This window comes from Anolis sagrei, chromosome Y (assembly GCF_037176765.1).
Source record: "Anolis sagrei isolate rAnoSag1 chromosome Y, rAnoSag1.mat, whole genome shotgun sequence".
NCBI lineage: Eukaryota > Metazoa > Chordata > Lepidosauria > Squamata > Dactyloidae > Anolis > Anolis sagrei.
The window spans coordinates 38725160-38752809 of record NC_090035.1 but is presented as its reverse complement, the minus strand read 5'-3'; the positions used below and the strand labels follow the sequence as shown (position 1 = coordinate 38752809).

At 42.8% G+C, this 27650-nt stretch overlaps 1 protein-coding gene across 2 annotated transcripts in view; it reads right to left on the bottom strand.

Annotated features, from left to right (window-relative positions):
- Positions 1–27650, bottom strand: part of LOC137095230 (E3 ubiquitin-protein ligase RNF19B-like) — a 131210-nt gene that overhangs the window by 90822 nt on the left and 12738 nt on the right. Inside the window, exons 3-9 of one of the 2 annotated variants that reach the window (XM_067461659.1) lie at positions 26815–26959; positions 26108–26270; positions 25521–25635; positions 25077–25217; positions 22152–22359; positions 21339–21470; positions 18020–18908 (exon numbers count right to left, since the gene is read on the bottom strand). In XM_067461659.1, the coding sequence (XP_067317760.1) occupies positions 18443–18908; positions 21339–21470; positions 22152–22359; positions 25077–25217; positions 25521–25635; positions 26108–26270; positions 26815–26959 (1370 nt within the window). In that variant the 3' untranslated portion in view covers positions 18020–18442. Of the gene's footprint in view, positions 1–18019; positions 18909–21338; positions 21471–22151; positions 22360–25076; positions 25218–25520; positions 25636–26107; positions 26271–26814; positions 26960–27650 lie in introns of those variants that run through there. The other variant, XM_067461660.1, reaches the window with a different exon arrangement.

The following is a 27650-nucleotide window of genomic DNA, read 5'->3' as shown; positions in this document are numbered from 1 at the left end:
TTGCTGATCAAAATGGTTTCCTGGACAGCATATTGAAGACAAACAACAAACTTATCACAAAACTCTACAAAAAAATTACTAGAGTGGACCACCGAAACGGAACAAGTAAAAGACTCAATGATCAAGTGGGCCCAAAACATAGGCCACCAAATTGAACTGAATAAATGGGAGAAAGTTTGGAACCAAAGAATGAAATTAACCTACTCATATGAATTAAAAGAAAATCTTGTCAAAATGATCCATCGGTGGTACCTGACTCCTCAAATCATTTCAAAATGTTATAAAAACACTTCAAACAAATGTTGGAAGTGCGAACACCAGATTGGGACTTTCTTCCACATCTGGTGGTCTTGCCCCTTAGCCAAAAGATACTGGACAATTATTCAAAAAGATATTCAAAAGATCTTAGGAATACAAATAGAAAACAAACCAGAATTCTTTCTCCTGGGAATGTATGACATTAAGGAGGAAAAAAATAATGACAAATTATTCCATTACTTAATTACAGCAGCACGGATTGAATTCGCTAAAAAATGGAAACAGAGAGAAGCCCCTCAAAGAGAAGACTGGATCAATAAAATCCTTGATATAATGACCATGGATGAACTGACATATTGGGTAACACCAAACCATGGCATCCCAAGTAAACCTACGAACTGGGGCTTAGTAAAGGTCTTCCTTAAGAAATTGAAAATAGACATCATTTATTAAAAATAAAAATAAATAAATAAATAAATAAAATCACAAAAGAGTAAATCACAAATCCAGTGTCGCAAGAAAGGAAGAAACATTAAAGAAGCTAAACTGAAAATATTTATAGAAAATCCTAATTGAATAGATGGAAGCTCAAAGTTTTTAACTACCCCATAGCCCACCCACCCCCCCCCCTACCCCCACCCCATTTCCACCCGACCCCTTCCCTACCTACCTCCCCACCCTACATCCCTTGGGAGTATCGCCAATAACAGGGCACCCCTGTATTTTTCCTACTGCACTATCCGCTATATATTGTTCTCCCTCTATCTATGTATTTATGTATCTATGTATTTAATAAAAATTTATTTAAAAAAATTAAAAAAAGATTTTGAAACATCCAAGAAGAATCACAAGAAAATCTGAGGCAAATAATAGTGGGAATTACAGCTGAACTACTGGAAATATCGGAAGAGGATGCAGAGACCAATATTGACAGATCGTACTGGATAACGACAAGATATGCAAAGAAACACAAAGTGGAAAGAGATGTAATTGTGCAATTTGGGAGGAAACACATTCGGGATGAAATTCTCAAGAAGAGCGCCAAATCCCCACCATACTATAAAGACAAAAAGATTATTATCTTAAAAGAGCATACACAGCTAACATTACAGAAAAGGAAAAAATATAAAGACCTAGCTGATGAACTTAAGAGATTCAGATGGGAAAAGGTGAGGGCTTAATGGCCACTTACAGCAATGAAAAGGTCTGGATAACTTCAGAGGAGAAAGCGATAGACTTCTTGAAAACAATAAGGAAGAATAAGGAAGAACAAGAGTACCACTACATCCTAGGACAAAAGATGCAAGTTAAAAGAAGCAGAACAGAATCACCAGAAAAACAAGAGGAAACCCCAAACACATCGACGGCAACAGCAACACTAGAATGGATTGTAGAAAAACCGGACGAACATGGAAAGAACAATTAAGTGCTATAATCAAAACATCAACGGGCTGAACTCGCCAAACAAGAGGAGGAGAGTATTTAATAGAATCAAACAAGGAAGATATGACCTGATCGCTCTGCAAGAAATCCATATAGCACAAAAACACTCAAAACATATAACTCAAAAACAATTAGGCAGAGAATTCTACTCATTAGCGCAGGGGGGAAAAAAGAGGCGTGGTGATATATGCTAACCCAGAACTTGATCCACATCAAGCATTCAAAGACGATGAAGGGAGAATTATAGGAGTAAAACTAACAATGGACAACCAAAAAACTTTAGTGTGCAATATCTAGGCGCCAAATGGACCCAAATCAAAATTCACAAAAAAAACTTAGAAGCCTAATTCAAGAAGAAGAATACGACCATCTAATAATAATGGGCGATTACAATGGAATAATAAACAGTAAAGGCGACAGAAAATCGGAGGTTAAAAGTTCGAAAATAACAAAGGCAAACTTGTTACCCAAGATCATGATAAAACTGCTGGAAGAACTAAACCTATCAGATGCATGGAGAAATCACCACCCAGGCAAGCAGGACTTCACATTCTTTTCGGGAAGACACAGAAGTTGGTCTAGAATAGACATGGTTTGGAGCTCACAGTCACTATTATCAAAAATAGATCGAATAGAAATTCTAACAAGGCAGGATTCAGACCACAGCCCGATTGAGATAATCTACAATCAAAGAAAAAGACAAGGCACCTGGCGAATGAATGATGCACTACTGAAAGACCAAGAAACACAACAAATAATCAGAAAACACATTACCAACTATTTCCAAACAAATGAAACAGAAGACATAGATATGCAAACAGTATGGGATGCGGGAAAGGCAGTGATAAGAGGAATATGTATACAACTGATGGCAATAAGAAACAAGAAGAGAAATGAACAGATGCAAAGGATCACAATACAACTGTGATCCTTTGCAGAAAGCAAACTTAAACAAAATCCCGGAAATGTAAAATTGACCCATGCAATAGCAAAACTCCAAAAATTAGAATAGAGCTCGAAACAGAAATAATGGCAAAAAAACTCAAATTTGTGAAGCAAACGCACTTTTATAATGCAAACAAAATTGGACCATGGCTGGCAAGGAAGATCGGGAAAAAGAAACAAAAGCAATTCATCACAAAGATTATCACCAAGCAAAAGGAATATACAAAAGATAAAGACATTATAAACCAATTCAATGAATATTATAGCAAGTTATACTCAAGAAGGGAACCCCAGATGAACGACATTACCAGATATTTAGGTGAACAAAAACTTGAAAATTTTTTTGGAAAAACACAGAGAAAACTTAAATAAAGAAATTACAAACCAAGAAATACAAAATGCAATAAAGAAGTTAGACACCTCAAAAACTCCGGGACCAAAAACTCCGGCCATGTATTACAAAACATATGAAACAGAATTAGTACCTAAAATGAAAAGACTGATGAATCAGGAACTAGAAACAAAAAAAATACCAACCACGTGGAGACAAGCAAAAATTATAATGATCCACAAAGAAGGAACAGAAAAAACAGACGTAAAGAATTACCGCCCAATATCCTTGCTCAACGTGGACTACAAAATATATGCAAGTATAATTGCTGAAAGGCTAAAAGAGTTCCTCACCGAATGGATCCAAGAAGAGCAAGCAGGTTTTCTGCCTCGCCGCCAAATAAAGGATAACATCAGGACAGTAGTGAACATTATTGAATATTATGAAAAAAAATAGACAAGGAATGTGCACTACTTGCATTGGACGCAGAAAAGGCTTTTGATCGGATTAACTGGGAGTTCTTCTTAGCACTAGTAAAAGAACTAGATATGGGGTACTATTTCATCAACTCAATAGAATCAATCTACAACATACAAGAAGCAAAAATAAGTATAAACGGGAACACCACAAATAATATCCAAATATCAAAAGGTACGAGACAAGGGTGCCCATTATCGCCGCTGCTCTTCATAATGTCGCTGGAGGTGTTACTAAACAGTATAAGAAAGGACAACCGACTCAAAGGTGCAAAAATAAGGAAATATTCGTATAAGCTAAGAGCATTTGCGGACGATATAATATGTATAATTGAAGACCCAATAGAAAATTTTGAATTATGGATAAATAAAATTGAAGAATTTGGCAAATTGGCGGGCCTAAAGATAAACATAAAGAAAACAAAATGGTTAACAAAAAACATCACCAAGGAACGACAAAAAATATTGGAAGAAAAAAGTGGGATTCAAGTAGTAGATAAAATAAAGTACCTCGGAATAACCATAACAGCAAAGAACTCTCACCTGCTTAAGAACAACTATGAGTCAAAGTGGAAAGAAATAAAGAATGATATGGCAAATTGGAAGCACCAAAATCTTTCAATACTGGGCAGAATTTCGGTAATCAAGATGACAATACTACCGAAACTCCTTTTCCTCTTTCAAGCCATCCCGATAATCAGAAATACTCAAATCATCAAGAATTGGAACAAAGAGATACTAAAATTTGTATGGAGTGGGAAAAAATCAAGAATAAAATACACAAGTTTGATTGAAAATAAGGATAAAGGTGGACTGGGATTACCAGACTTCCAAACATACCATGATGCTTGCGGATTGAACTGGGTAAAGGAATGGGCCAAGATTAATAATCCAAAAATCTTAACGCTAGAAGGGCATGACTTACGCAGTGGGTGGCACGCGTACCTATGGTACAACAAGAAGAAAATCGAAAAAAACTTCGGCAACTACTTCGTAAGGTCATCACTCATTAAGATCTGGGAAAAATATAAAAACAAATTCCACCAACGAACTCCTCTATGGATCTCTCCATTAGAGGCAACCCAGAGAAGAGAGCTAGGATGGGAAAAATGGCCCAGATATAAAGACATCTTAAAGAAAGACAGGGAAGGCTACAAGCTTAAAACGCAAGAAGAGATAAAATCAACATACGGTGAAATTACGTGGTTCCAGCACAGACAAATAATAGAAGCATTCAACAAGGACAAGAAAGAAGGATTCGATGACAGAGAGAAACAATGGGAAAGGATAATGGGCACAGAGAGAAAAGGCATCACGAAACTATACAAAATGCTACTAAGCTGGAAATCGGACAGAAACAGTATAGATAGCTACACTACAAAGTGGACAAGTAACCTGGGCCACACCATTGATAAAACGGAATGGGAAAAAATATGGAAGATAAAGCTAAAATGGACCAACTCCTATAGCCTTAGAGAAAACTGGATAAAAATGATGTTCCAATGGTATTTAACACCAAATAAACTAGCCAAATATTATAAAAACGTTGACTAAAGATGCTGGAAGTGTAAAGAGAAGAAGGGCACCTTCCTACATCTTTGGTGGACATGTGAGAAGGTCAAAAAGTTCTGGACGGAGGTACATCGAACAACAACTAACATATTGGAACTACAGATAGAAAAGAAAGCTGAATATTATCTATTAGGAATGCTGGACTTCGAGACCGACAAGAACACAGATAGACTCTTATTCCACATGGCTACGGCTGCAAGACTAGTACTAGCAAGCAAATGGAAAAATGAAGAAATTCCAAAACTAGAGGATTGGAGACTAAAGTTAATGGATATAAGGAACATGGACATATTGACGCAACACCTAAGAACAAAGCAAAATGTAAGCGGAAATAAAACGGACTGGTCTCCAATCAGAAACTATCTTGAAAATAATTAAAATCGTATACCAAACAGGGAGAAGACAAGAGAAGAAAGAAGAGCAACTCAGAAGATCACACTAGTACTAACCAACTATGGGGAAAACAATGAGTAAACAAAAACGATTTAAAAATATACTAACACACTCCGCTCCTCACATCCCAACCATGTGCACACCCCTCCCCCCTTCCCTCACTTTTTCCCGGTTAGAATAGGGTCGTCCTACCCCTTTCAAACTCCGCCGCTACTCTTCCCATTCAGTAGAAAGGTACCTCTCCAACCCCCTTCAACCCATCCCAGGCTACCCACCCTCCCTAGCTTTTAAGACGTAATCAATATACCAATGATTAACCAGTCAATTGATGTATTGACAATGAAAATTTCAATAAAAACGATTAAAAAAAATATTCCAGATGTGGTCTAACCAAAACAGAATAGAGGGGTAGCATTACTTCCCTAGATCTAGACACTATGCTCCTATTGATGCAGGCCAAAATCCCATTAGCTTTTTTTGCCGCCACATCACATTGTTGGCTCATGTTTAACTTGTTGTCCACGAGGACTCCAAGATCTTTTTCACACGTACTGCTCTCGAGCCAGGCATCCCCCATTCTGTATCTTTGCATTTCGTTTTTCCTGCAAAAGTGGAGTATCTTGCATTTGTCACTGTTGAACTTCATTTTGTTAGTTTTGGCCCATCTCTCTAATCTGTCAAGATCGTTTTGAATCCTGCTCCTGTGCTCTGGAGTATTGGCTATCCCTCCCAATTTGGTGTTGTCTGCGAACTTGATGATCCTGCCTTCTAACCCTTCATCTAAGTCATTAATAAAGATGTTGAACAGGACCGGGCCCAGGACGGAACCCTGCGGCACTCCGCTCGTCACTTCTTTCCAGGATGAAGAGGAAGCATTGGTGAGCACCCTCTGGGTTCGTCCATTTAACCAATTCCAGATCCACCTCACCGTAGTTTTGCCTACCCCACATTGGACTAGTTTCCTTGCCAGAAGGTCATGGGGGACCATGTCGAAGGCCTTACTGAAATCCAGGTACGCTACATCCACGACATTTCCCGCATCTACCCAGCTTGTAACTCTATCGAAAAAAGAGATCAGATTAGTCTGGCATGACTTGTTTTTGATAAATCCATGTTGACTATTAGCAATGACCGCATTTGTTTCTAAGTGTTTGCAGACCACTTCCTTAACAATCTTTTCCAGAATCTTGCCTGGTATTGACGTGAGGCTGACCGGACGGTAGTTGTTTGGGTCATCCTTTTTTCCCATCTTGAAGACTGGGGCCACATTGGCCCTCCTCCAATCTGCTGGAACTTCTCCTGTTCTCCAAGAACTCTCAAAGATGGTTGCCAATGGTTCCGAAATGACTTCTGCTAGTTCCTTCAATACTCTTGGGTGTAGTTGATCTGGCCCTGGGGACTTGAACTCATTTAGAGCGGCCAGGTATTCCTGTATGACTTGTTTCCCAATTTGGAGTTGGATGTCCTCAAATCCCTCATCCACTCCGTCTTGCTGAGGTTGAAGATGACTTTCTTTTTGTGAGAAGACCGAGGCAAAGAAGGTATTTAGTAGTTCTGCCTTTTCCCTATCCCCTGTCAGCATTGCCCCATCTTCTCCTTGAAGAGGTCCTATCGCCTCCTTGTTTTTCCTTTTTCTACTGACATAAGAAAAGAATCCCTTTTTATTGTTTTTAATGTCCCTGGCAAGCCTGAGCTCGTTTTGTGCTTTAGCCTTGCGGACATTTTCCCTACAGCTGTTGGCTGTTTGAATTCTTCTTTGGTGATTTCTCCCTTTTTCCACTTCTTGTGCATGTCTCTTTTGTGTCTCAGCACAGTTAGAAGTTCTTTGGACATCTATTCTGGCTTCTTTGCACTTGTCCTATTTTTTCTTTTTGTTGACACGGTTTGCAACTGTGCCTTGAGTATTTCACTCTTGAGAAACTCCCATCCATCCGTAACTACCTTGTCTTTTAGTATCTGTGTCCACGGAATGCTTCTCAGCGTTTCCTTCATTTTTTGGAAATCAGCTCTCCTAAAGTCCAAAATGCAGGTTTGACTTGTCTTAGTTTTGGCCTTCCTTTGTACCTCAAATTGCAGGAGCACATGGTCACTTGCCCCTAAGGATCCTACCACTTCAACCACATCGATCAGGTCCTCCACATTTGTTAGGATGAGATCAAGAGTAGCCAATCCCCTTGTTGCCTCTTCTACCTTCTGGACCATGAAATTGTCTGCAAGGCAAGCGAGGAATTTGTTGGACTTTGTACTCTTGGCTGAGTTTGTTTTCCAGCAAATATCGGGATAGTTGAAATCGCCCATGACTACTACACCTCTTCTCTGTGCCTGTTTGGTCAACTGTTGGCAGAAGACTTCATCAAGTTCTTCCTCCTGGCTTGGAGGTCTGTAGTAGACTCCTACAACAAGATCTTTTTGAGTCCCAGTTCCCTTGATTCTTATCCAGATGCTTTCAAGCTGGTTTCCCGGATTGCTGTCATGCATTTCTTCTGCAGCATACGAGTTTTTTACATATAAGGCTACTCTGCCTCCTCTCCCCTTTGTTCGGTTTCTGTGAAAGAGGTTATAGCCCTCGATGTCTACATTCCAGCAATAGGAGTCATCCCACCAGGTTTCAGTGATGCCTATGATATCATATTTGTGGTGTTGTGCTAAAAGTTGGAGTTTGTCATGTTTATTTCCCATGCTCTGTGCATTAGTGTAAAGACATGTGAGCCCCTGAGATCTTCCCCTGAGCTGTTTAATTGGGATTATTGTGCTTTCGGTACTTGGTCCTTTTTGTGTTTGTGCAGCCCTCCGTTTAGCCTTCTGGCGGTTCCCGGACATTATGGGTAAAATACTGTTCGCAAGGCTGTTGTCCCCCTTCCCCAGTGGGCCTAGTTTAAAGTGCGCCTGATGAGGTTTGCGAGTCTGTGAGCAAAAAGGTGTTTTCCTACTTGTGTGAGATGCACCCCATCCCTTGCCAGTAGACCATCCTCCTGGAAAAGCAGGCCATGGTCAAGGAAGCCAAAGCGTTCCTCCTGACACCATTTTCTAAGCCAGTCATTGACCTGTACTATTTTTCTGGCCCTTGTAGGACCGTGTTTTATGACTGGGAGGAGGGATGAAAAGACCACCTGTACATTACATTGCTTTAGCTTTGTTCCTAGAGCTCGAAAATCATTTGTGATCTTTTGAACAGTATGCCTAGCAGTATCATTGGTTCCTACATGAATCAACATGAGGGGAGGACAGTGATGGGGCTTGAGGAGCCTGGTGAGCCTCTGAGTGATATGGTGTATTTTTGCCCCCGGTAGGCAGCATATTTCTCGAGCCATCCCATCTGGTCTGGAAATGACGACTTCCGTTCCTCTAAGGAGGGAGTCGCCTACTACCAAGACCTGTTTACTTTCAGGATTGGCAGGGCCCCTTTTGCGCATTGTAGTGTGTAGGTCCCCAGAAAAGTGATCCTGTTGGTGTGAATTGTGTAGGTGTAAAGTGTTGTCCTCTTCCTCGACATCCCCAGTGCATTCATCAAGGACAATCCATTGAGATTCATCCAAGAGCCTAGCATTCTCCTGTATGTGTTCCTGTTGCACCTGGTCTATGGTTGGGGATGGTACACCTGCATGATTGTGTAAGTGTGAATGTTGTGAAGTGTTGTCCCAAACAGGGCTATCCCCCTCACACTGGTCAAGGATGAGCCACTGATCAGTATCTAAGCCATTCTAGTCTTCCTCAATGTGTTGTGTTTCTTGGTCAAGTGATAGCTGTGTGAGAATTTGGAATCTATTGTGTAACTGCAGCTGAGAAGAAGTATTCTGAGGAGGCTTCCGGGTCCTATGTCTCTTTCTAAGGGTGACATTCCTCCAAGCCTGAGGGTTGTCCACATCTCAGGTGATCTCCTCTTGAGCCTCCCCATAATGTTGATGTGATATGGGCTGCGTGTCTAGGACAGCATGCTATGTGGTGTCTAAGAACGGCTCAAGTTCCTGAATGCCCTTAAGGGTCTTAATATGGTCCTCGAGTTGTCGGATCCTGTGTTCCATGTGAGTGATCTGTTTACACTTGGGGCAAATATAATTGAGTAATTGTAGTGTGAAAAAGCTGAACATGCCACAGCTTGTGCATGAGACTGGAAGATTTTGTGTTTGTTCCATCTGGGGGTTGCTAATTACCTCCTCTTGGTGTGTGTTTTATGTTATTGTCTGTATGCAGGGGTGAAAGTGTAGGTTACTGAGTGTATGAGTGTAATTTTTATATGAGTGTAATTTTTAAAACACAGGAAGCTCCGCCTCTCAAACAAAGCAGTTAATTTTTAAAACACAGGAAGCTCCGCCTCTCAAACAAAGCAGTTAATTACTGACCCTGGTTTATATAGGGTAACCAGGAAGCAGAAGAGGAAGCCCCGCCTCTCAAATAAAGCAGTTAATTTTTAAACACAAAGAGCTCCGCCTCTCAAACAAACCAGTTAATTTTTAAACACAGAGAGCTCCGCCTCTCAAACAAAGCAGTTAATTTTTAAAACACAGGAAGCTCCGCCTCTCAAACAAAGCAGTTAATTTTTAAAACACAGGAAGCTCCGCCTCTCAAACAAAGCAGTTAATTTTTAAACACAGAGAGCTCCACCTCTCAAACAAAGCAGTTAATTTTTAAACACAGAGAGCTCCGCCTCTCAAACAAAGCAGTTAATTTTTAAACACAGAGCTCCGCCTCTCAAACAAAGCAGTTAATTTTTAACACACAGGAAGCTCCGCCTCTCAAACAAAGTAGTTAATTTTTAAACACAGAGAGCTCCGCCTCTCAAACAAAGCAGTTAATTTTTAAACACAGAGAGCTCCGCCTCTCAAACAAAGCAGTTAATTTTTAAACACAGGAAGCTCCGCCACTCAAACAAAGCAGTTAATTTTTAAACACAGAGAGCTCCGCCTCTCAAACAAAGCAGTTAATTTTTGAACACAGAGAGCTCCGCCTCTCAAACAAAGAAGTTAATTTTTAAACACAGAGAGCTCCGCCTCTCAAACAAAGCAGTTAATTTTTAAACACAGAGAGCTCCGCCTCTCAAACAAAGCAGTTAATTTTTAAACACAGGAAGCTCCGCCTCTCAAACAAAACAGTTAATTTTTAAACACAGAGAGCTCCGCCTCTCAAACAAATTTTCTGGGATTTATAGTTCGCCTACAATCAAAGAGCATTCTGATATAGAATGATAGAATTGGGCCAAACTTCCCTCACAGAACTCCTGTGACCAACAGAAAATGCTTCAAAATGGAAGAGAAGGACAGGCAGAGAGATCTTCAGCCTCCTCTGCTGAAGGGGTTCCTAAGACTATCAGAAATATGTGTTTTCTGATGATGCTTGGCGACCCCTCTGACACCCCTTTATGATCCCCCCAGGGGTCCCAACCCCCAGGTTGAGAAACACTGCTCTCGAGGTTTATTGCCAGAGTTACAAACAGGCATCTTCTGTAACCTGATACAGTCCAATTGTATTCAACACAACTGCTAATCTATATAATGATTCCTGTCGTAATGAATGGCTTAAAAACAAAAGAACTACTGGGCCAATACCCACCAAATTTGGCAACAAAACTCCTCACCATACAATGTGTGACCATCAATAATAAAAAACAAAAGAAAGAACTTACAAATCCTAAAAAAAGGAGAAGATGCCACTGGGCATGCATACAGGTAGGGAGAGTGCGCGCGATCGCTCACACAGGGTAGCTGCACGTGGCGGAGCCTGTGCTGGCAACGGCCTGGAGTCAGCCTCAGCTCCTTGAGGTTCTGCAGCAGGAAGGCATTCACCAGCCTGACCAAGGCAGCTGGAGGCAGAGAGGCCTCTTCTTCCTCCTTCTCCCTCCTGCCTCGGGAGTAGGGATTGGAAATCAGTATGCCGGAGGAGAAAGAAGAGGAGGAGGAGGTCCAATTTAGTAGCAGGAAGGAAGACAAGGCCAAGGAAAGGAATTTCCATTTTAATGCTCTGCCATGCAAATTGTAGTCCACACTCTTTCCCTTTCCTCTTTCGTCCCCTTCCTTCCTTCCTTCCTTCCTTCCTTCTATTCCTTCTTGCTCTCTCCCTCATCCTTCTCTCCCTCCCTTCTCTCTTCCCCCATTTCCTTCCTTCATGTCTTCCCTTCCTCCTCTCCTCCCTCATCCTTCCCCTCTTTCCTTCTCTCTTTCCTCCTTCCCTTCTTCCTCTTTAGCTCTCCCCTTGGGTGCCGCCTTCATGGGTTCCAGTAAGCCCTGCCCCTAATGAAGCAGAGGAAGGAAGGAAGGAAGGAAGGAAAGGGAGAGCCCAGTTCCACCTCCTCATTAATTGCAGCTGAGCTGGACATCCAAGCAGCCCCCACGGTCAATTTCCTCCAATTTCCACCAGAATTCACATTTGGCCATGTTGAGTATTCATCCCAAGTTTGGTCCCGATCCAGCTTTCTTTCCCACTACTATCCAGATGAACAATTTCTCCTCCCCCTCCTCATTCTCTCATCCACCCCAACTCCTCCTTCCTTCCCTCCTTCCTTCCCTTCCTTTCTCTACTTCCTTCTCCTTCCTTTAATTCTTTGCCTCCCTGCCTTCCCTCCTTCCTCTCCCTCCTTGTTCCCTTTCCTTTTCTCCATTACTCCTCCCACCCTTTCTTTCCTTGTCTCCTTTCCCTTCCTCCCTTTCTTTCCTTCCTCCCCCCCACACACCATATATAATTACAATATTTTTAATATTACTGCTATATATACTGCTATATAATACATAAATCTATATATATAAATTTGTTAGGGGCATCCAACGAGGAAACAAAACTCAAAACCCCCCCAACGAAACTGTACCAAAATTGCTATGCCCATAACACAACCCACAAGGTACAAACATATCTACTCAAAATGAAAAACAACACAACAACACACTCACAAAACGGCAAAACAACAAAACTCAAAAAACCCCAACGAAACTTAACCAAAATTGCCATGCCCATAACACAACCCACAAGGTACAAACATATCTACTCAAAATGAAAAACAACACAACAACACACTCACAAAACGGCAAAACAACAAAACTAAAAAAAACCAACAAAACTTAACCAAAATTGCCATGCCCATAACACAACCCACAAGGTACAAACATATCTACTCAAAATGAAAAACAACACAACAACACACTCACAAAACAACAAAACTCAAAAACCCCCAACGAAACTTAACCAAAATTGCCATGCCCATAACACAACCCACAAGGTACAAACATATCTACTCAAAATGAAAAACAACACAACAACACACTCACAAAACGGCAAAACAACAAAACTAAAAAAAACCCAACGAAACTTAACCAAAATTGCCATGCCCATAACACAACCCACAAGGTACAAACATATCTACTCAAAATGAAAAACAACACAACAACACACTCACAAAACGGCAAATCATCAAAACCCACAAACCTCCCAACGAAACTTAACCAAAATTCCCATGCCCATAACACAACCCATAAGGTACAAACATATCTACTCAAAATGAAAAACAACACAACAACACACTCACAAAACGGCAAAACAACTGAGCATGCGCATTGGTGCCCAGCCGCAAGTTCCCTGGCGTGCCCACACAGTTCCCTCTGCAGAAGCCATGCCCACTCCAAGCCCCGCCGCGCCGCTTCCCGCACACACACACCCCCGCCGCATGCACACACACAACCCCACGCTCCATCACTCCCCCCGCCGCACACACACACGCAACCCCACACTCCATCACTCCCCCACCGCCACACACACACGCGCAACCCCACTCCCCCCTGCTGCCGCACACACACACGCAACCCCACGCTCCATCACTCCCCCCGCTGCCGCACACACACCCACAACCTCACGCTCCATCACTCACCTGCCCCAATCTTACCTCCTTTTACTTCACGCCACCTCCAAACCCCACCGCACCCCTTCCCGCCCTGTCAAAATCCAGGAAAGACAGGAAGGAAGGAAAGAAGGAAGAAAGAGAAAGGGAGATAAAGAAAAGGGGGAAGGAAGGAAAGTTAGAGAAAGAAGGAAGAAGAAAAGGAAAGATGGAAGGAAAGGAAAGAGAGACAGCAGAAGTGAAAGAAAAAGGGGGAAGGAAGGAAAGAGGTAGAGAAGGAAGAAATGAGAGACAGAGGGAGGGAAAGAAAAAGGGGGAAGGAAGGAAGGAGAGAAGGAAAGAAAAAAGGGAATGAAAGAAGGAAATAGGGAGTGAAGGAAGGGGGAAGATGTAGAGAAAGAGGGAGGGAAGGAAAGAAGGAAAGAGAGAAGGAAGAAAAGAGACCAGAAGAGAAAGAAAAAGGGGGAAGGAAGGAAGGAGAGAAGGAAAGAAAAAAGGGAATGAAGGAAGGAAAGAGGAAGGAAGGGGGAAGATGTAGAGAAAGAGGGAGGGAAGGAAAGAAGGAAAGAGAGAAGGAAGGAAAGAGGCCAGAAGAGAAAGAAAAAGGGGGAAGGAAGGAGATAGAGAAGGAAGAGGAAAAGGAAAGATGGGAGGGAAGGAAGGAAGGAGGGAAAGAAGGAGAGAAAGAGGGAAGGTTGGTCACAGCAATGTGTGGCGGGTAAAGGTTGTTATTTCTATGATTATTATGATGCTATTATTCCTATGAGACCCTTTTAGGGGGAATGGGAGAGGTGTCAGGTCCCGGAGGCAATGCATTGCATTATTGTTATTGTTATGATGGTGGTAAAATAAAAGGAAATAAAAAGGGAAAGAAGGAAGCAAACAGGGAGGGAAGAAAGGCAAAGGAAGAAAGGGGGAGGGAATGAAGGAAAGAGAGAAGGATGAAACCAAGTAGTGAAAGAAGGAAAGAAAGAAAGAGGTAGAGAAGGAAGAAAGGAGAGAAAGGGGGAAGGAATAGGTAGGTGCCTCTCTTTCATAATAGTCCAGATATCTACCTCAACTTTGATAAGTTTTACTATAGGCCACAGCAACGCGTGGCAGGGCACAGCTAGTATTATATATATTATTGCTATATGTATTACTATATAATATGTTACTACTATATATTACTATATTAAATAGACTTAGAAGGAACTCTACCATGTTATTGGGGGAGAAAAGACAGGAAAGAAGGAAGGGGGGAAGGCAGGAAGGAGAGAAAGAAGGAAAGAAAGGTACCAAAGAAAGGAAGGAAGGAAGAAGATAAGTAGAAATGAAAGGAAAGGCAGGAAAGAGGTAAAGAAGGAAGGAGAAAAGGAAATAAAAAGTGAAAGAAGCAAGGAAACGGAAGGAAGAAATGAGACAAAGGAAGAAGTAGAGAAAGGGGGAGGGAAGGAAAGAAAGAGAGAAGGAAGGATGAAACCAAAGAGTGAAAGAAGGAATGAAAGAAACAGGTAGAGAAGGAAGAAAGGAGAAAAAGGGGAAGGGAAAGAAAAAAGTGGGGGGAGGAATAGGTTGGTACCTCTCTTTCATAACAGTCCAGATATCCACCTCTACTTCGAAAATTCTTACTACAGGCTACAACAACGCCTGGCAGGGCACAGCTAGTACTGTATATTAATGCATCTGAAGAAGCGGATTAAAATCCACAAAAGCTCAGCCCAAAACATTACTTAAAGGGAATGCTAGATTACATCCCACTTTTTCATGTCTTGTCACTTTCCATGCACTGAATAATTCATGTGTCACACCCTCTTTGCAAGTTGCAACTTATCGTCCTCCAGATACCTTCTTACTAGGCTACACCGCTCAAATGAGGAACACAGAATTACAAGACGCTCTCACTTTAAGCAAATTTATCATTGAGTGGACAGTTGTCTCCAGGCCTCTAACACAAATTCTGGCCTTGGATTCAGCTTGTTCCGTCTCTTTGTGCGTGTTGCTCCCTGCAGCACAACTGGAGAAGCAATCCTTGACTTCTTATTGAGACCTCAGTTGTGGTAAATATCAGTAAAAAAGGGGGGACGGGGGAGTTCGAGCGGTCTGAGCTGTCACACAAGCTGGTCATATACCCTATAATTTACTCAAATCTCTCACTTATTTTGTAGGCCTGGGTAACAACGGAAAAAATTGTTTCTAAAATCGATTCGTTTTTGGGGGGGTTTTGCGTTTCGATATTTAAAAGTATTCCGAAATTTTCCTTTGAAAAGTTCGATATTTACAAAATTTCGTAAATGTAAAAAAAAAATTACAAAACATTAACGAAACAAATACGAAACAATAACGAATCAATTCGTTAATGGCGGACGCGACCGCGCAATATGCTAAAAAACCTCCAAATGGGACTGGGGGAACTTCTGAAGCTTTCCTCTCCCTCTGTTGTTGACTGTTGGTGTGATATTATAATTTTTTTCACTAATTAAACAAAAAACAACTATAAAACTTGCCCCAGACATGCGGAAATAATAACCAAACGACCTCAAACTGATAACGAAACGAATACATAACAAATCCGAAGCATTTACGAAACGAATTTAAAAATTCATTTCATTTTTAAGTTGCTCCAGAATGGTTCGTTATCGCTTCGTTATAAAAAAAAAACGGATTTTTAACGAATTACGAATTAACAAAACGAAACCGCCCAGCCCTATTATTTTGGCTAAATTACTTTGCCTAAATAAGGTTGTGCATTAAATTCATGTCACGCAGTAAGCCTAGTGCTGAGCCCAAGCAAAAGGGGAAGATACTTCAGAATCCCTTGGAGCTGCTTTCAGGGACATTATCTCTAATTTAACAGCCATCGCGTAATGCTATGCAATGCTGGGATTTGTAGTTTGGTGAGACATCCACATTCTTTGGCAGAGAAAGCTCAAGGCTTTCCAGAGGGAATTGAAGACTTGGATGTTTAGTCAAGCCTTTGAGAATGTCTAGCCCCAATGGTCCACAATTAATCACACAGCACTGCACTTTTATCCCATGCCCTTGTTCCTTAGCTACAACTTACTCTATCCCATTCCCTTGTTCTCATTTACAGTTGGCCATGTTTTATGACCTCACCATAGGATATTGGGTGCTGTTCTGAGTTCAAATTGTTGTTTTATATGCTATTGGTTTTATTTTTGTATTGTACTCTTGTTTATTTTATGCATAGTTTTAGGTACTTTGTACCATACATAAGCCATCCCGAGTCCCTTCGAGGAGATTATTTATTATTATTATTTATTTCGGGTATTTTTACCCTGTCCTTTTCAACCCCCTAGTGGGGGATTCAGGACGGCTTCCAGCGGCACATATTTGATGCCTACAATTAAACACAATAAAATACACAACAAACAGTAATTATAAATAATTAAAACATTGAGTTGATACAATAAAATCTACTAGAAAAGAAGCCAGCCTGGTGGCCATCGTTTTGCTGAGTTCTGTAGTTAGTGATTCCATTCGGCTTATCATACATAATTCGTTTCCAAAGCTCTTGTCGTCATTGTCCTTGTCAGTCTGCCAGATTACCCAAAGGCCTGGTCCCATACCCATGTTTTTAAATTCCTTCTAAAAGAGAGGAGGGATGACGATGAATGAATTCCACAGGTGGGGGCCACCACCGAGAAGGCCCTGTCCCTTGTCCCCACCAGTCTCGTTTGTGACAAGGGCGGGGCTTAAATTCCTAGGCAGGATGTAGAAGGATATACATTTGGACAGGTACGCTGGGCCGGAGCCATAGAGGGATGGAGGTGGGGTACAAAAATAAAGTTAATATTATTATTATTGTAAAACTACAGCCCCCAGGATTCCATCCCACTGAACCAGGGCAGTTAAAAGTGGGTTCATTCTACAGTATACATGCAAGGTTTTGTTTTGCATTTCTGAAAGCTTTGGTGTCCTAACAATTTGGTTTTTAAAGAAGGAATTCTAAGCAGGAAGCCATAGTAATGACCAAATGACAAAGAGGAAAATTTTTGCTGTTGCACATTGCATTTGGCAGCAAATATTTTTTTGTGTTTCTGGGATTTAAAAACTGAGGTCCTTATTAGATTTAATGGTGCATGAGACTTGAGTAAATACAATATTCTTCACTTCAAAAATATTATCCTTGTTTCATATTCCTTGGAATAACTACCCTGACATATCTGGAGTGGACTCAGGATGTGGCTGGACTGCACATCCCATCAGCATCTGGGAAAAAAAACTCTAACAACATTGTCATCCAGATGCATCAAGGATTCATGCAACCTTTTGCCTAAAGCAGGCATGGGCAAGCTTTGGCCCTCCAGGTGTTTTGGATTTTAACACCCACAATTCCTAACAGCCTCAGGCCCTTTCCTTTGCACTCTCAGCCACTTAAGCTGAAGAATTGTGGGAGTTGAAGTCCAAAATACCAGGAGGGCTCAAGTTTGCCCGTGCCTAGTCTACACTGTAGAATTAATGTGGTTTGGGTTTTGCTAACAGCAATGGTCGGTTGCTGTTGTTATGAGCCTTCGAGTCTCATTAAGCAGCTGAGGAGGAAAAGATGGGACCTGAAGCTGTTAGGAATTGTGGGAGTTGAAGTCCAAAACACCTAGAGGGCTGAAGTTTGCCCATGGAAAATGACAGCTGCAGGGACCAGATAAGCCTCTTAGGGGCAGCAAAAGCACATGTTTCCATCCAACTCTTGCTGAGACTGCCTCAAAGCCGCACCCAGGATTCATTCAAACCATGTAGTACAGAAAGACGCTGGTTCAGAGAAAAGGAGGACAGGATTCACACAATGCCAAGAGAAATCTTTATTTTTAAAGGCATTTCCTTAGGCGTATGTTTGGCAGACATATGATGATATACGCACATGTTTTATATACACTCTTACACACAACTCACAGAGCATCACCAAGCACTTGAACCAATAAATTAAAAAGAACAAAAAGAGAGACCAAGGGCCCGTTATCTTCATAGGAGAAATGACGTCCCCTCCACCTGCCCTGCCCTGGTCTGGTCAGGACAGCATTTGGGGGAACTAGAAACAAACAAAAGGCAACAGGGGCACATCCAACACTGCTGCCACAAACTCTGACCCTCCCCACCCCACCCTTAGCTCCCCTGGTTGGGCCCCTCCATCATGGAGGGAGTAACAATCAGTGTGCTCCTTCCTTCCTTTCTTCCTTGTTTTCTCCAGAGGTAGCTACCAGTTCAGCCTCATACTCGGGCCTCGATGCACTCCAGAGTGGAGACGATCTCCTCCAGCTGGTGGCCCTCAGCTTGGGCGCACTGGCTGATGTGGGCACTTGGGCTCTCAGCACCTCTGGGGCATGGAACAGGCAGGCAGGCGGCGGTCTGGGGGTAGGGGGAGTCACATTCATCCGAGGTAAGGTCTGGCACATCATCCGACTGGCTGTCAGAGCTCTCCAGGTCGCTCCGGATGCTCTCCGGCTGTGCCAGCGTGATGTCCCAAGTTTGGCTGGTCGTGCAGTCCTTCAGCTCACAGCTTTGATGGTGGCATAGCGGCTCCTGGTCCTCCTCACCTTCCTCTTCCTCCTCTTCTTCATTCTCCACCATCTGGGGCTGAACGTGGAGTGAGTCCTCTGTACTGCTTCCACTTGCAAGCTGGTAGTGGCTCGGCTTGGTCTCAATGTCCACCTGGATCTCCATGTTGTTACACTCTCTGCAGGGAAAAGGCCGAGTTAGTTCTAGTATTAGTCGTCACTTCTTCTGTGATTCCTGATCCTAAAGCAAGGGTGTCAAATTCATTTCCATCAAGGGCCACATCAGCCTTATTATGGTTGCCTTCAAAGGGCTGTAGAATCAGAGACTCCCTGTCTCCTAGAGGACCAACTATATCATTTTTTACATAGTGATCGGTGCTTTTTAGCCCAGTTTGTGTCCCAGGTGTTACTGAATGATAACTCCCATCATCTTGGATTATCCATCATGCAGACTGGGAATAATGGAAACAGCCCTTGTGGCTCTGAGATTGGGGAAAGGTTAAAGGGTATTTTCTAAAAGACATTGTCTCCACAAGCCTTGTATCTCATTTCAGGCCGCACTCTCTCAACTATGCAGAAGAAACGGCAGCCTTCCAGATGTTCCTAGAACACAACTCTCATCAGTTCTAGTCATAATGTCTAATGGAGCCCCCAGTGGCACAATGGGTTAAACCCTTGTGCCAGCAGGATTGCTAAGAACAGGTCAGCAGTTCGAATCCGGGGAGAGCGGGTTGAGCTCCCCCTCTCAGCTCCAGCTCGCCATGCAGGGACATGAGAGAAGTTTCCCACAAGGATAGTAAAACATAAAACATCAGAGCATCCTTTGAACATCGTCTCTCATACCAGAAACAACTTGCTATTTCTCGTTGTTCCTGACACACACAAAAAAAGATGTCTAATGATGAAGAATGTAAGAGTTGCAGTCCAGAATCTGGAGGAAGGTCACATTAAATGACATGGAGGGCCAGATTTGGTCCAGGGACCTTATGTTTGACACATGTGTCCTAAAGGGTTTAGCATGTTAACAACACTTACTTTTTAAAAATGCACTACAAAATGAATTACCTCTACACAAGCACAAACAGACACAAAGAGAAATGTCTTCTCATTTCTTATTCCACTAAAAACCTAGGGAGCTTCACAGCCTTTCCTTCACCCTGATGCAGGATTAGAGGAAAGTTTCTGTTTTGCGTTGACACACAGAAAAGGAATTATCTGGCCTTTTGCCTTGTACATGAAACAAAAGGATATTACAGTGTGCTGTTTAGCATATTCGATCTGGCCTGGGAGTTGACCTGGACCTGCTTCGCTCTAAAACCAAAGGGAGGGGGCATGTATTCATAGTGAACAGCAATCAAAAAGGGAAAGTTCCAGACTGCTTGTAAACACAATTCCTCTTTAAAGGTCTAAACCATATTAAATCCATCATGTGGGAGCAGGCAATTTAGCAGTCCTGAGAATGATCTTAAAAGGCCTAAGCAAGCACTCAGTTCACATTTCGAGAAATATATTTCTAACCCTTCCTGGCATCCTGTTTGATAGGGATGGGGAAAAACATAAGAGCGAGTGGCAGAAAGAAAGACAAACTTTAAACTATCCTAGTGCCAGGGTAAAGCCACTGAAATCAGAAACACAACCCTTAACAAAAAGTGAATGAACCCTCAATCTACATTAAAATACCGATAGCATACAAATATATAGATACTCTCTGGGGTTAATAGTTTCAAAATTTATTACAAACCTTGATACGAATAACACCATAGAGCATCAATACAATATTTTGTATGCTGCTTGCAATTCAGTCTAGAACTCTGAAAACTTTTTTTAAAAGTATACATTTTTCATTCTACCTCCCAACCATCTGAGAAAGAGCCAAAAGACATAAAAATGTTGTGGACACTTAAAAAGACGTCATGATATAAGCTAGCCACTTAAAACCAGCCCAAAGGGCTGTGGAACGCCCTTCCCTTGGACATTAGATCAGCCCCTTCATTAATGGTGTTTCGAAGAAAACTAAAAACCTGGCTGTTTGAACAGGCGTTCGGATAAACTGTGCAATTGTACATGATGAATATAGGATACGGAATTTGGACGACGAATTGGATCATGATTCTAGTTACGAGACGTTAATGTGTTGGTATTGATGTGTTATTACCCTGTATATTATGTTGTTTAATGGTTTTTTAAATATTTTATGCCTGTTGGATTGACTTTTTGCTCTTGTTGTGAACCGCGTTGAGTCGCCTACGGGCTGAGAAACTGCGGTATTCAAGCAAAGTAAATAAATAAATGAATGAATTATTGCTCCAGCATTTCTACACAGAGAACAACTCAAGTTTGGCATATCTCCATTGAAATTGGAAACGAATCCCATAATTACAAGATGGTCAAGGAAAGATTGGAATAAATGAATGCAAGAACAACAGCAACAACAACAGGTCTCTGCTTTCTGTTCACATCCCACTGCCAGACACAAGCAAAGACCTCAGAAAGCAAGTAATGCCTCCCTTTGCAAAAGGCGTGTTAGAAGGGATCAGAAGCTGAAGGGACAAGCTTTCCACAGAGAGCACTGGCTTTAACTCGTGATACCATTTGCTGGACTGGCCTACCTGTCCTGGGGGTTGTACGAGCTAATGATGGAGCCAGCCATGGCTCGTGTGCTTGCATTGTCACTGATGGCTCCCAGGCTGACTGAGTCCTTAGGGAAGATCTCTTTCTGCACATCTGCTTGCACTTCCAGTCTAGGCCGAATATATGAAATCAGTTTAAAAAGCTTGTCTTGATACCATTTCCCTCAGTCCCACTTACTACAGCAAAAGACTCATTTAAAGTATCAAAAGAGTTAAGAATCAAGTGACTCAGCTTCGAAGAACAACATTTTGCTTCACTCCCATCTTCAACTGGCGGAACCTTTACTTTGCTCATTTTTTTTCTTGAGCAGCACTTGAATCATGCCTATCTCAGTGATTCACAGAATTTCTGTGGAATATATGTTTTGGAGCTGTTCTTGTTAAGTGCTATCAATCCAGGTTTATTCAGCCCCTGTGAACTCTACAAATGAAACCAAGGGCCCCAGTCTGAGCAGCACCTTCCTGGGCTGTAAACTCATTGTGTGAAGGATGCCTGACTACACATCCTCCTAACTTGGAGGCTGACTAGGAGGAAACAAGTGTGCTGTAACCTTCTCATTTCACTAAGAAAGTAGCATCTGTAGGAAGATGAAGGAAGTTTCCTAGTTATCTGGAAAGTCACTGGTTCATGTGGATTTTTGCAAAGTAACCATGGTACAAGTGTTGGAGGAAAATACCCTTCAGGAGTTGTAAAACAGAAGCCACTTCGTTTTGGGTTATGAACAGAGGCCAAATCCCACAGGACTCCGCATATATTTCTAAGAGGAATTCTCTGGCTAAAGGAATGCTTACGTGCTGTACTTTCCTTTCCCGCCCAAAAGCACTCCGCTGCTCAAAGTGCCTCCTGAGAGGGCTGCAAAGCTGGCCGTCTCATTGTAGTTGCCCTGCATGACACTGAGCCCATCCGTGGGGCTCCCACTGGTGCTCAAGACACTAGTGAGGCCTTCGATGCTGCTCTCTCCAATGCTGGGATTCTTCAGGGCTCTCCACGCATCCGCCACTGCACCAAAAACAAGTTATTTATTTATTTATTTATTATTCAAACTTATATGCCGTCACTCCCCTGGAGCTCGGAGCAACTTACAAGAATGGCTAAAATCTAACACAATTTAAAAACAATTTAAAACAATTTAAAAACAGCAATATCAAAAATCAAAGGGCTGTCGAAACAGGTATGTCTTACATGCCCTACGGAAAGCTGATAAGTCCCACAAGGCACGGACTTCAGGTGGCAGAGTATTCCAGAGTGATGGTGCCACTGCTGTAAAGGCTCTGCGTCTGGTTGCTGTTAGACGCAAGTTCTTGACACTGGGAATTTCCAATAGATCTTGGTCCTCAGAAAGGAGGGATCTCTGGGGTTGGTAGGGGGTGAGGCGGTCCCTCAGGTACATCAGCCCCAGACCATGCAAGGTCTGCAGTAAGATTGGTGTTATGTGGCATCTCATCGGAATTCCCGCAAGAAGCCGAGCAGCTGCATTTTGTACCAACTTGTGGTTCCGGATCACCGACAGAGGAAGGCCAATGTAGAGGGCGTTATAGTAGTCCAGTCTTGAGATGACTGTAGCCTGGATCACCGTAGCTAGGTTGTCCCTAGACAGGTAGGGGGTCAGCCGTTTAGCCTGCCGCAGGTGAAAAAAGGCGGTTCTGCTAACGGCGGATACCTGGGCCTCCATCGTCAGCAGAGAGTCCAAAAGGACTCCCAGACTCTTTACCAATGATGATGAGCGTAGCGCCTCACCATCCAGGGTAGGCAGCTGGATATCCCCACTGCCCGGTTGACCCAGCCATAGGATCTCCATCTTTGCTGGATTCACCCTCAACCTGCTGGCATGCAGCCATCCAGTAACGGCCTCAAGGCACTGATGGAAATAATCAGGTATAGAGTCCGGTCGGCCTTCCATCTTCAGCACCAGCTGAGTGTCATCGGTGTACTGATAACAATCAAGCCCAAAACCTTGAACCAGCTGAGCAAGTGATCACATATAGATGTTAAACAACAGAGGGGAGTGAATGGCCCCCTGAGGAACCCCACAAGATAAAGGGGACCTCTCAGAGACCAGGCCTCCCCTCTCCACTCACTGTCCACGGTTGTGAAGAAAGGAGGACAGCCAATTTAAAGCTGTCCCCCCTGACTCCAACGGCAGCAAGGCGGTGGGGGTAAAAAGATTGTAGTCGACTGTGTCAAATGCTGCTGTGAGATCCAATAACACAAGCTGCGCTGACCCGCCCTGGTCAAGCTGGCATCGAAGGTGATCCGTGATGGAGACCAGCACAGTCTCTGTCCCGTGCCCCGCACAGAAGCCGGACTGGAAGGTATCTAGTCCGGCTGTGTCGTCTAGGAATTACTGCAACTGCTCCGCTGCTGCCCTCTCAATCACCTTGCCCAGGAACGAGTGATTCGAAACTGGACGGTAACTGGAGGGGACCGAACAATCTTAAGTCTGGTTTCTTCAGCAGGGGAGAGACCACCACCTCTTTTGAACCTTCTGGAAAAACTCCTTGCTCAAGGGAGCTGTTTATAATCTCCAACAGAGGGTCACGTAATCCCTCCAAGCAGAATTTCACCAACCAAGAGGGAGACGGATCGAGGGAGCAAGTGGTCGGTCTAGCTGCAGCTATGAGCCTATCAACAGCCCCTGCGTCCAGCGGGATGAACCGGTCGAGGATGGGCCCAGCAAGTGGCCATGGAGTCTCAAGTTCTCTCACTGTATCAATTGTGGCAGGGAGGTCCTGGCGAATTAGCAAGATCTTGTCTGCAAAATAGCTCTGAAAAACCTCAGCTGAAGGGACCCGATCACCACTTTTTGGGATGATAGGAACCGTCATTAGAGATCGAATTATTTTGAACAATTTTGCCAGGCGTGGGCTAGCAGACGCTATCAAAGCATTTTATACTTGCTTTGCCTCGGTGATATAATGCTCATAGGACTCCCTAAATGCCTCATAAGCTGATCTCGATGCTCCGTCATGGAGTTCTCGCCACACGCCCTCTAGCTGTCTCTTTTCCCGCGATCTCGTCGAGTGCATTGGATAACCTGATGTTCCATGTGTCCACCTGCACGATCGAGTCGCTGACAGGCTCCAGATCCCTCAGAGCATTCTGGAACCTACTGGGTTCCATAAGTCTCCTTGGGTGAGCCCAAATTGGCTTGGCGCCCTTGCAGGGTGGGTAGGCATGCTCCAACCGGACTTTCAGGGCGCAGTGATCTGACCATGGAACCTCTATCGTGGAGGCTTGGGTCACTTGAATTCCTGCGCTGAAAATCAAATCTAGCGTGTGTCCCGCTTATGCGTGGGCCCAGTACTACAAAGCGAGAGTCCTAGTGTCTTCATGGTAGACACTAGGTACATAGCCGCTAATGAACAAGAGTCTGCATCAGCATGGACGTTGAAATCCCCCAAGATGATAAGTTATGGCATGTGAGGCAAAAGGTGACCTGAGAGCAGCATTCGTACACTAAACCAACCAGTTAGCCCACCCCTAGAAGCAATGCAGCTTTAATAATGAAAGGGTTGTGTAGTTTGGAGCACTTCTTCAGAATAGAACAGCAAAGCATGCTGAAAGTGTTACTCGCAAAACAGGCTTAAAGATGCCTGTGAGGTTTAAGTGGAGACAGTATTCAACCTGGCATTAAAATCATACTCTACACATAACCCTACAACATAACCCTGATACATTTTCTTCTCCAAAAGATCACACAGGCATTACGTCTTTACCTGTAATTGGACCATCATCTTCATCAAACTCAATTTTAACTCCTTTTCCATTGGCTGTGCTAACTCCACAACCGCCACCCCGGCATAAAGAAATCGGCACAACTCCATAGACATAGGCTAACATAATAGGGACTCCGATACCTGGCAAGGAAAAGGAACACACGTTACTTGCAAATATTATGGGTTATGTCACTGAATGTGTACTTTTGGTATTAGAATACACTTATGATGTAAATTATATCCAGGATTAACAGAACCAGAAGTTCCTCCACAGAATACACTTATGATGTAAATTATATCCAGGATTAACAGAACCAGAAGTTCCTCCAGTCCAAAGGAACCTGTGTGAGAGACTTCCCAGCCACCCAGAGTAGGTTTACAAGGATCATAGGGGTTCTGTAGCCCACCACATAGTTCCCTCTAAGTCCACCTCATGATGCTTACCTACGCTGATGGCAGCAATAACAGGTGACGCAATCACAGACAACGTCACGCCCCCAGTGATCGCCAGGTTCCTCTTGTGCTTGGAGGTCTTCTTTCCCTCATACCGGCTGTGAATCTGGCAGAGGAAGAATCAAAGCTACAGCAGGCAATTCCACCAGGAAAAGAAAGGAAACCATCCTACAACTCAAGATACTTCATAACAGGCCAGAGCACAGAATCTTCTCCAGAAAAGGGAAAGAAGACTGAAGAATGCTAAGGCCCTCACTGCTGCTCAAACCAACACAAATCTGAGCTGGAAAAACAATGATCAATGTTGTATATCCAAAGGAAGTTCTTTTTTTTGTTACCAAGATATCACATAGGCAAGACATAACTAAGATTCAGTTAGTGTTCATCACAGGCCTATTATGGAGGAATGTCATGAATCATTGGTCACCAAATGCAATACATTTCTGTATCAAGAGATTGTCAGGATTGCTCTCTCTCTCTCTCTCTCTCAACAAAACAACCCACAGGACCCAATGACCCCACTCAAATGTTCAAGCCCTTTGTTTGGTATCTTATGCATACAAAGATCTTACACTCACCTTTTTCCCAACATAAACAGGGATGCCAATGACCATGGCTGGAATCGCAATACCAGCAATGAGGGAAATACCTACTGGGGCACCAATCAACGTCCCAAGCTGCCAGAGAATCTTCTTTTTACGACTCCATGGCTTCTTGCCCCAGAAAGTGCAACCAGAAGGACTGCAAGAGAGTTTACAATTGGCCCTTAAAAGGTCAGAATTCAAAACAGCAAAAAATGGATTGACAAAGCTCTTAGAAACCTCTTTTTCCAAATGGCTAAATACACCTGCAGCAATGGTGGAATTCATGCAGTCTCCAGGTGTTTCTGGGCTGCAGGCATTAGCAGCCATTGCCAGTACAGTGAAAAATAGGGAATGCTGGGAGTTCTAGTCCAACAATATCTGGAGAATATAAACAATTTCTGATCCAAACAAACCAAATGCTTTTAAAGCAAGAGGTGCTTCCCATCCCAATTTTGTTATTCCTCAAAGATTCAGTTTCTCAGGTCCCTTCTACACTGCCATATAAAATTCAGATTATCTGTTCTGAACTGGATCATATGGCAGTGTAGAAGGGGCCTCAGAGTAAGAACAAAAACCACTATAGCTGTTCTATATTTAGACAAAGCCTAATGGGGACACTGTGTACTTGGGCAGTTTTGGTTTGGACAACAAGCATCCAGGAACAAATGTTGCCTTGAAGGCAGAGGAAACCCAGACCTTACCTGAGGTAATGCAAGTCAGAGATTTCCTTCATACATAACCAGCAGAACTCGCAGCCACACACTGCACAAGTCATATGATTACAGCTGCCGTCATTCATTTTGATGATATAGGCACTGCAACGTGGACATGGCTTAATGTCATCTGCTGTGGGAGTAAAGAAGAGAAGCTAATCAGGTTCTGCACACATCAAGGAAATTCTTAGAAGGCACTGGCATTTATAAAGATCTTTCATCGTTAGACAGAAGGGCCTTAACCATGTGACTTCAGCCACCTTTAAATTTGAAAAAAGTGGTTAAATTACTTGGCAGATTAACACTCGCAAATATCACTAATTTATTATTTATTATTTTATTTATTTATTTACTGCATTTGTATACTGCCTTTCTCAGCCTATCGGCAACTCCTATCCAACTGATTGCATGTCCAAGATTATAAGTCAATCAATCAAATCAAATCATTTATTTCGGTCATTGACCAGCACAGGAAATAGAGTCACATTTCCATACAAACCTGGCATGTTTGGTACATTAAAAATATAAATATAACTACTAAAAGCACAATATGGGTGAGGGAGCAGAAGGGGAAACAGGGTAAAAACAGGGTAAAAACAATGCCCAGATCCATCACCAAATTGTAGATTCAGGGAAGATTACTGGACACACAGCTGACTTTTGGAACTAGTCATTTCCTGGCGGATTTTGTATGCTGCTGCACAGAACTTTGCGACATTGTATGTTGTAGCTGAATTAGTATCTGCCAGTAGCAGGGAGATATAAAATTGTCCTGAATGGCCTGGGTGCTTGTCTATCAGAGGTAAGATAAGCCTGGAACGGAT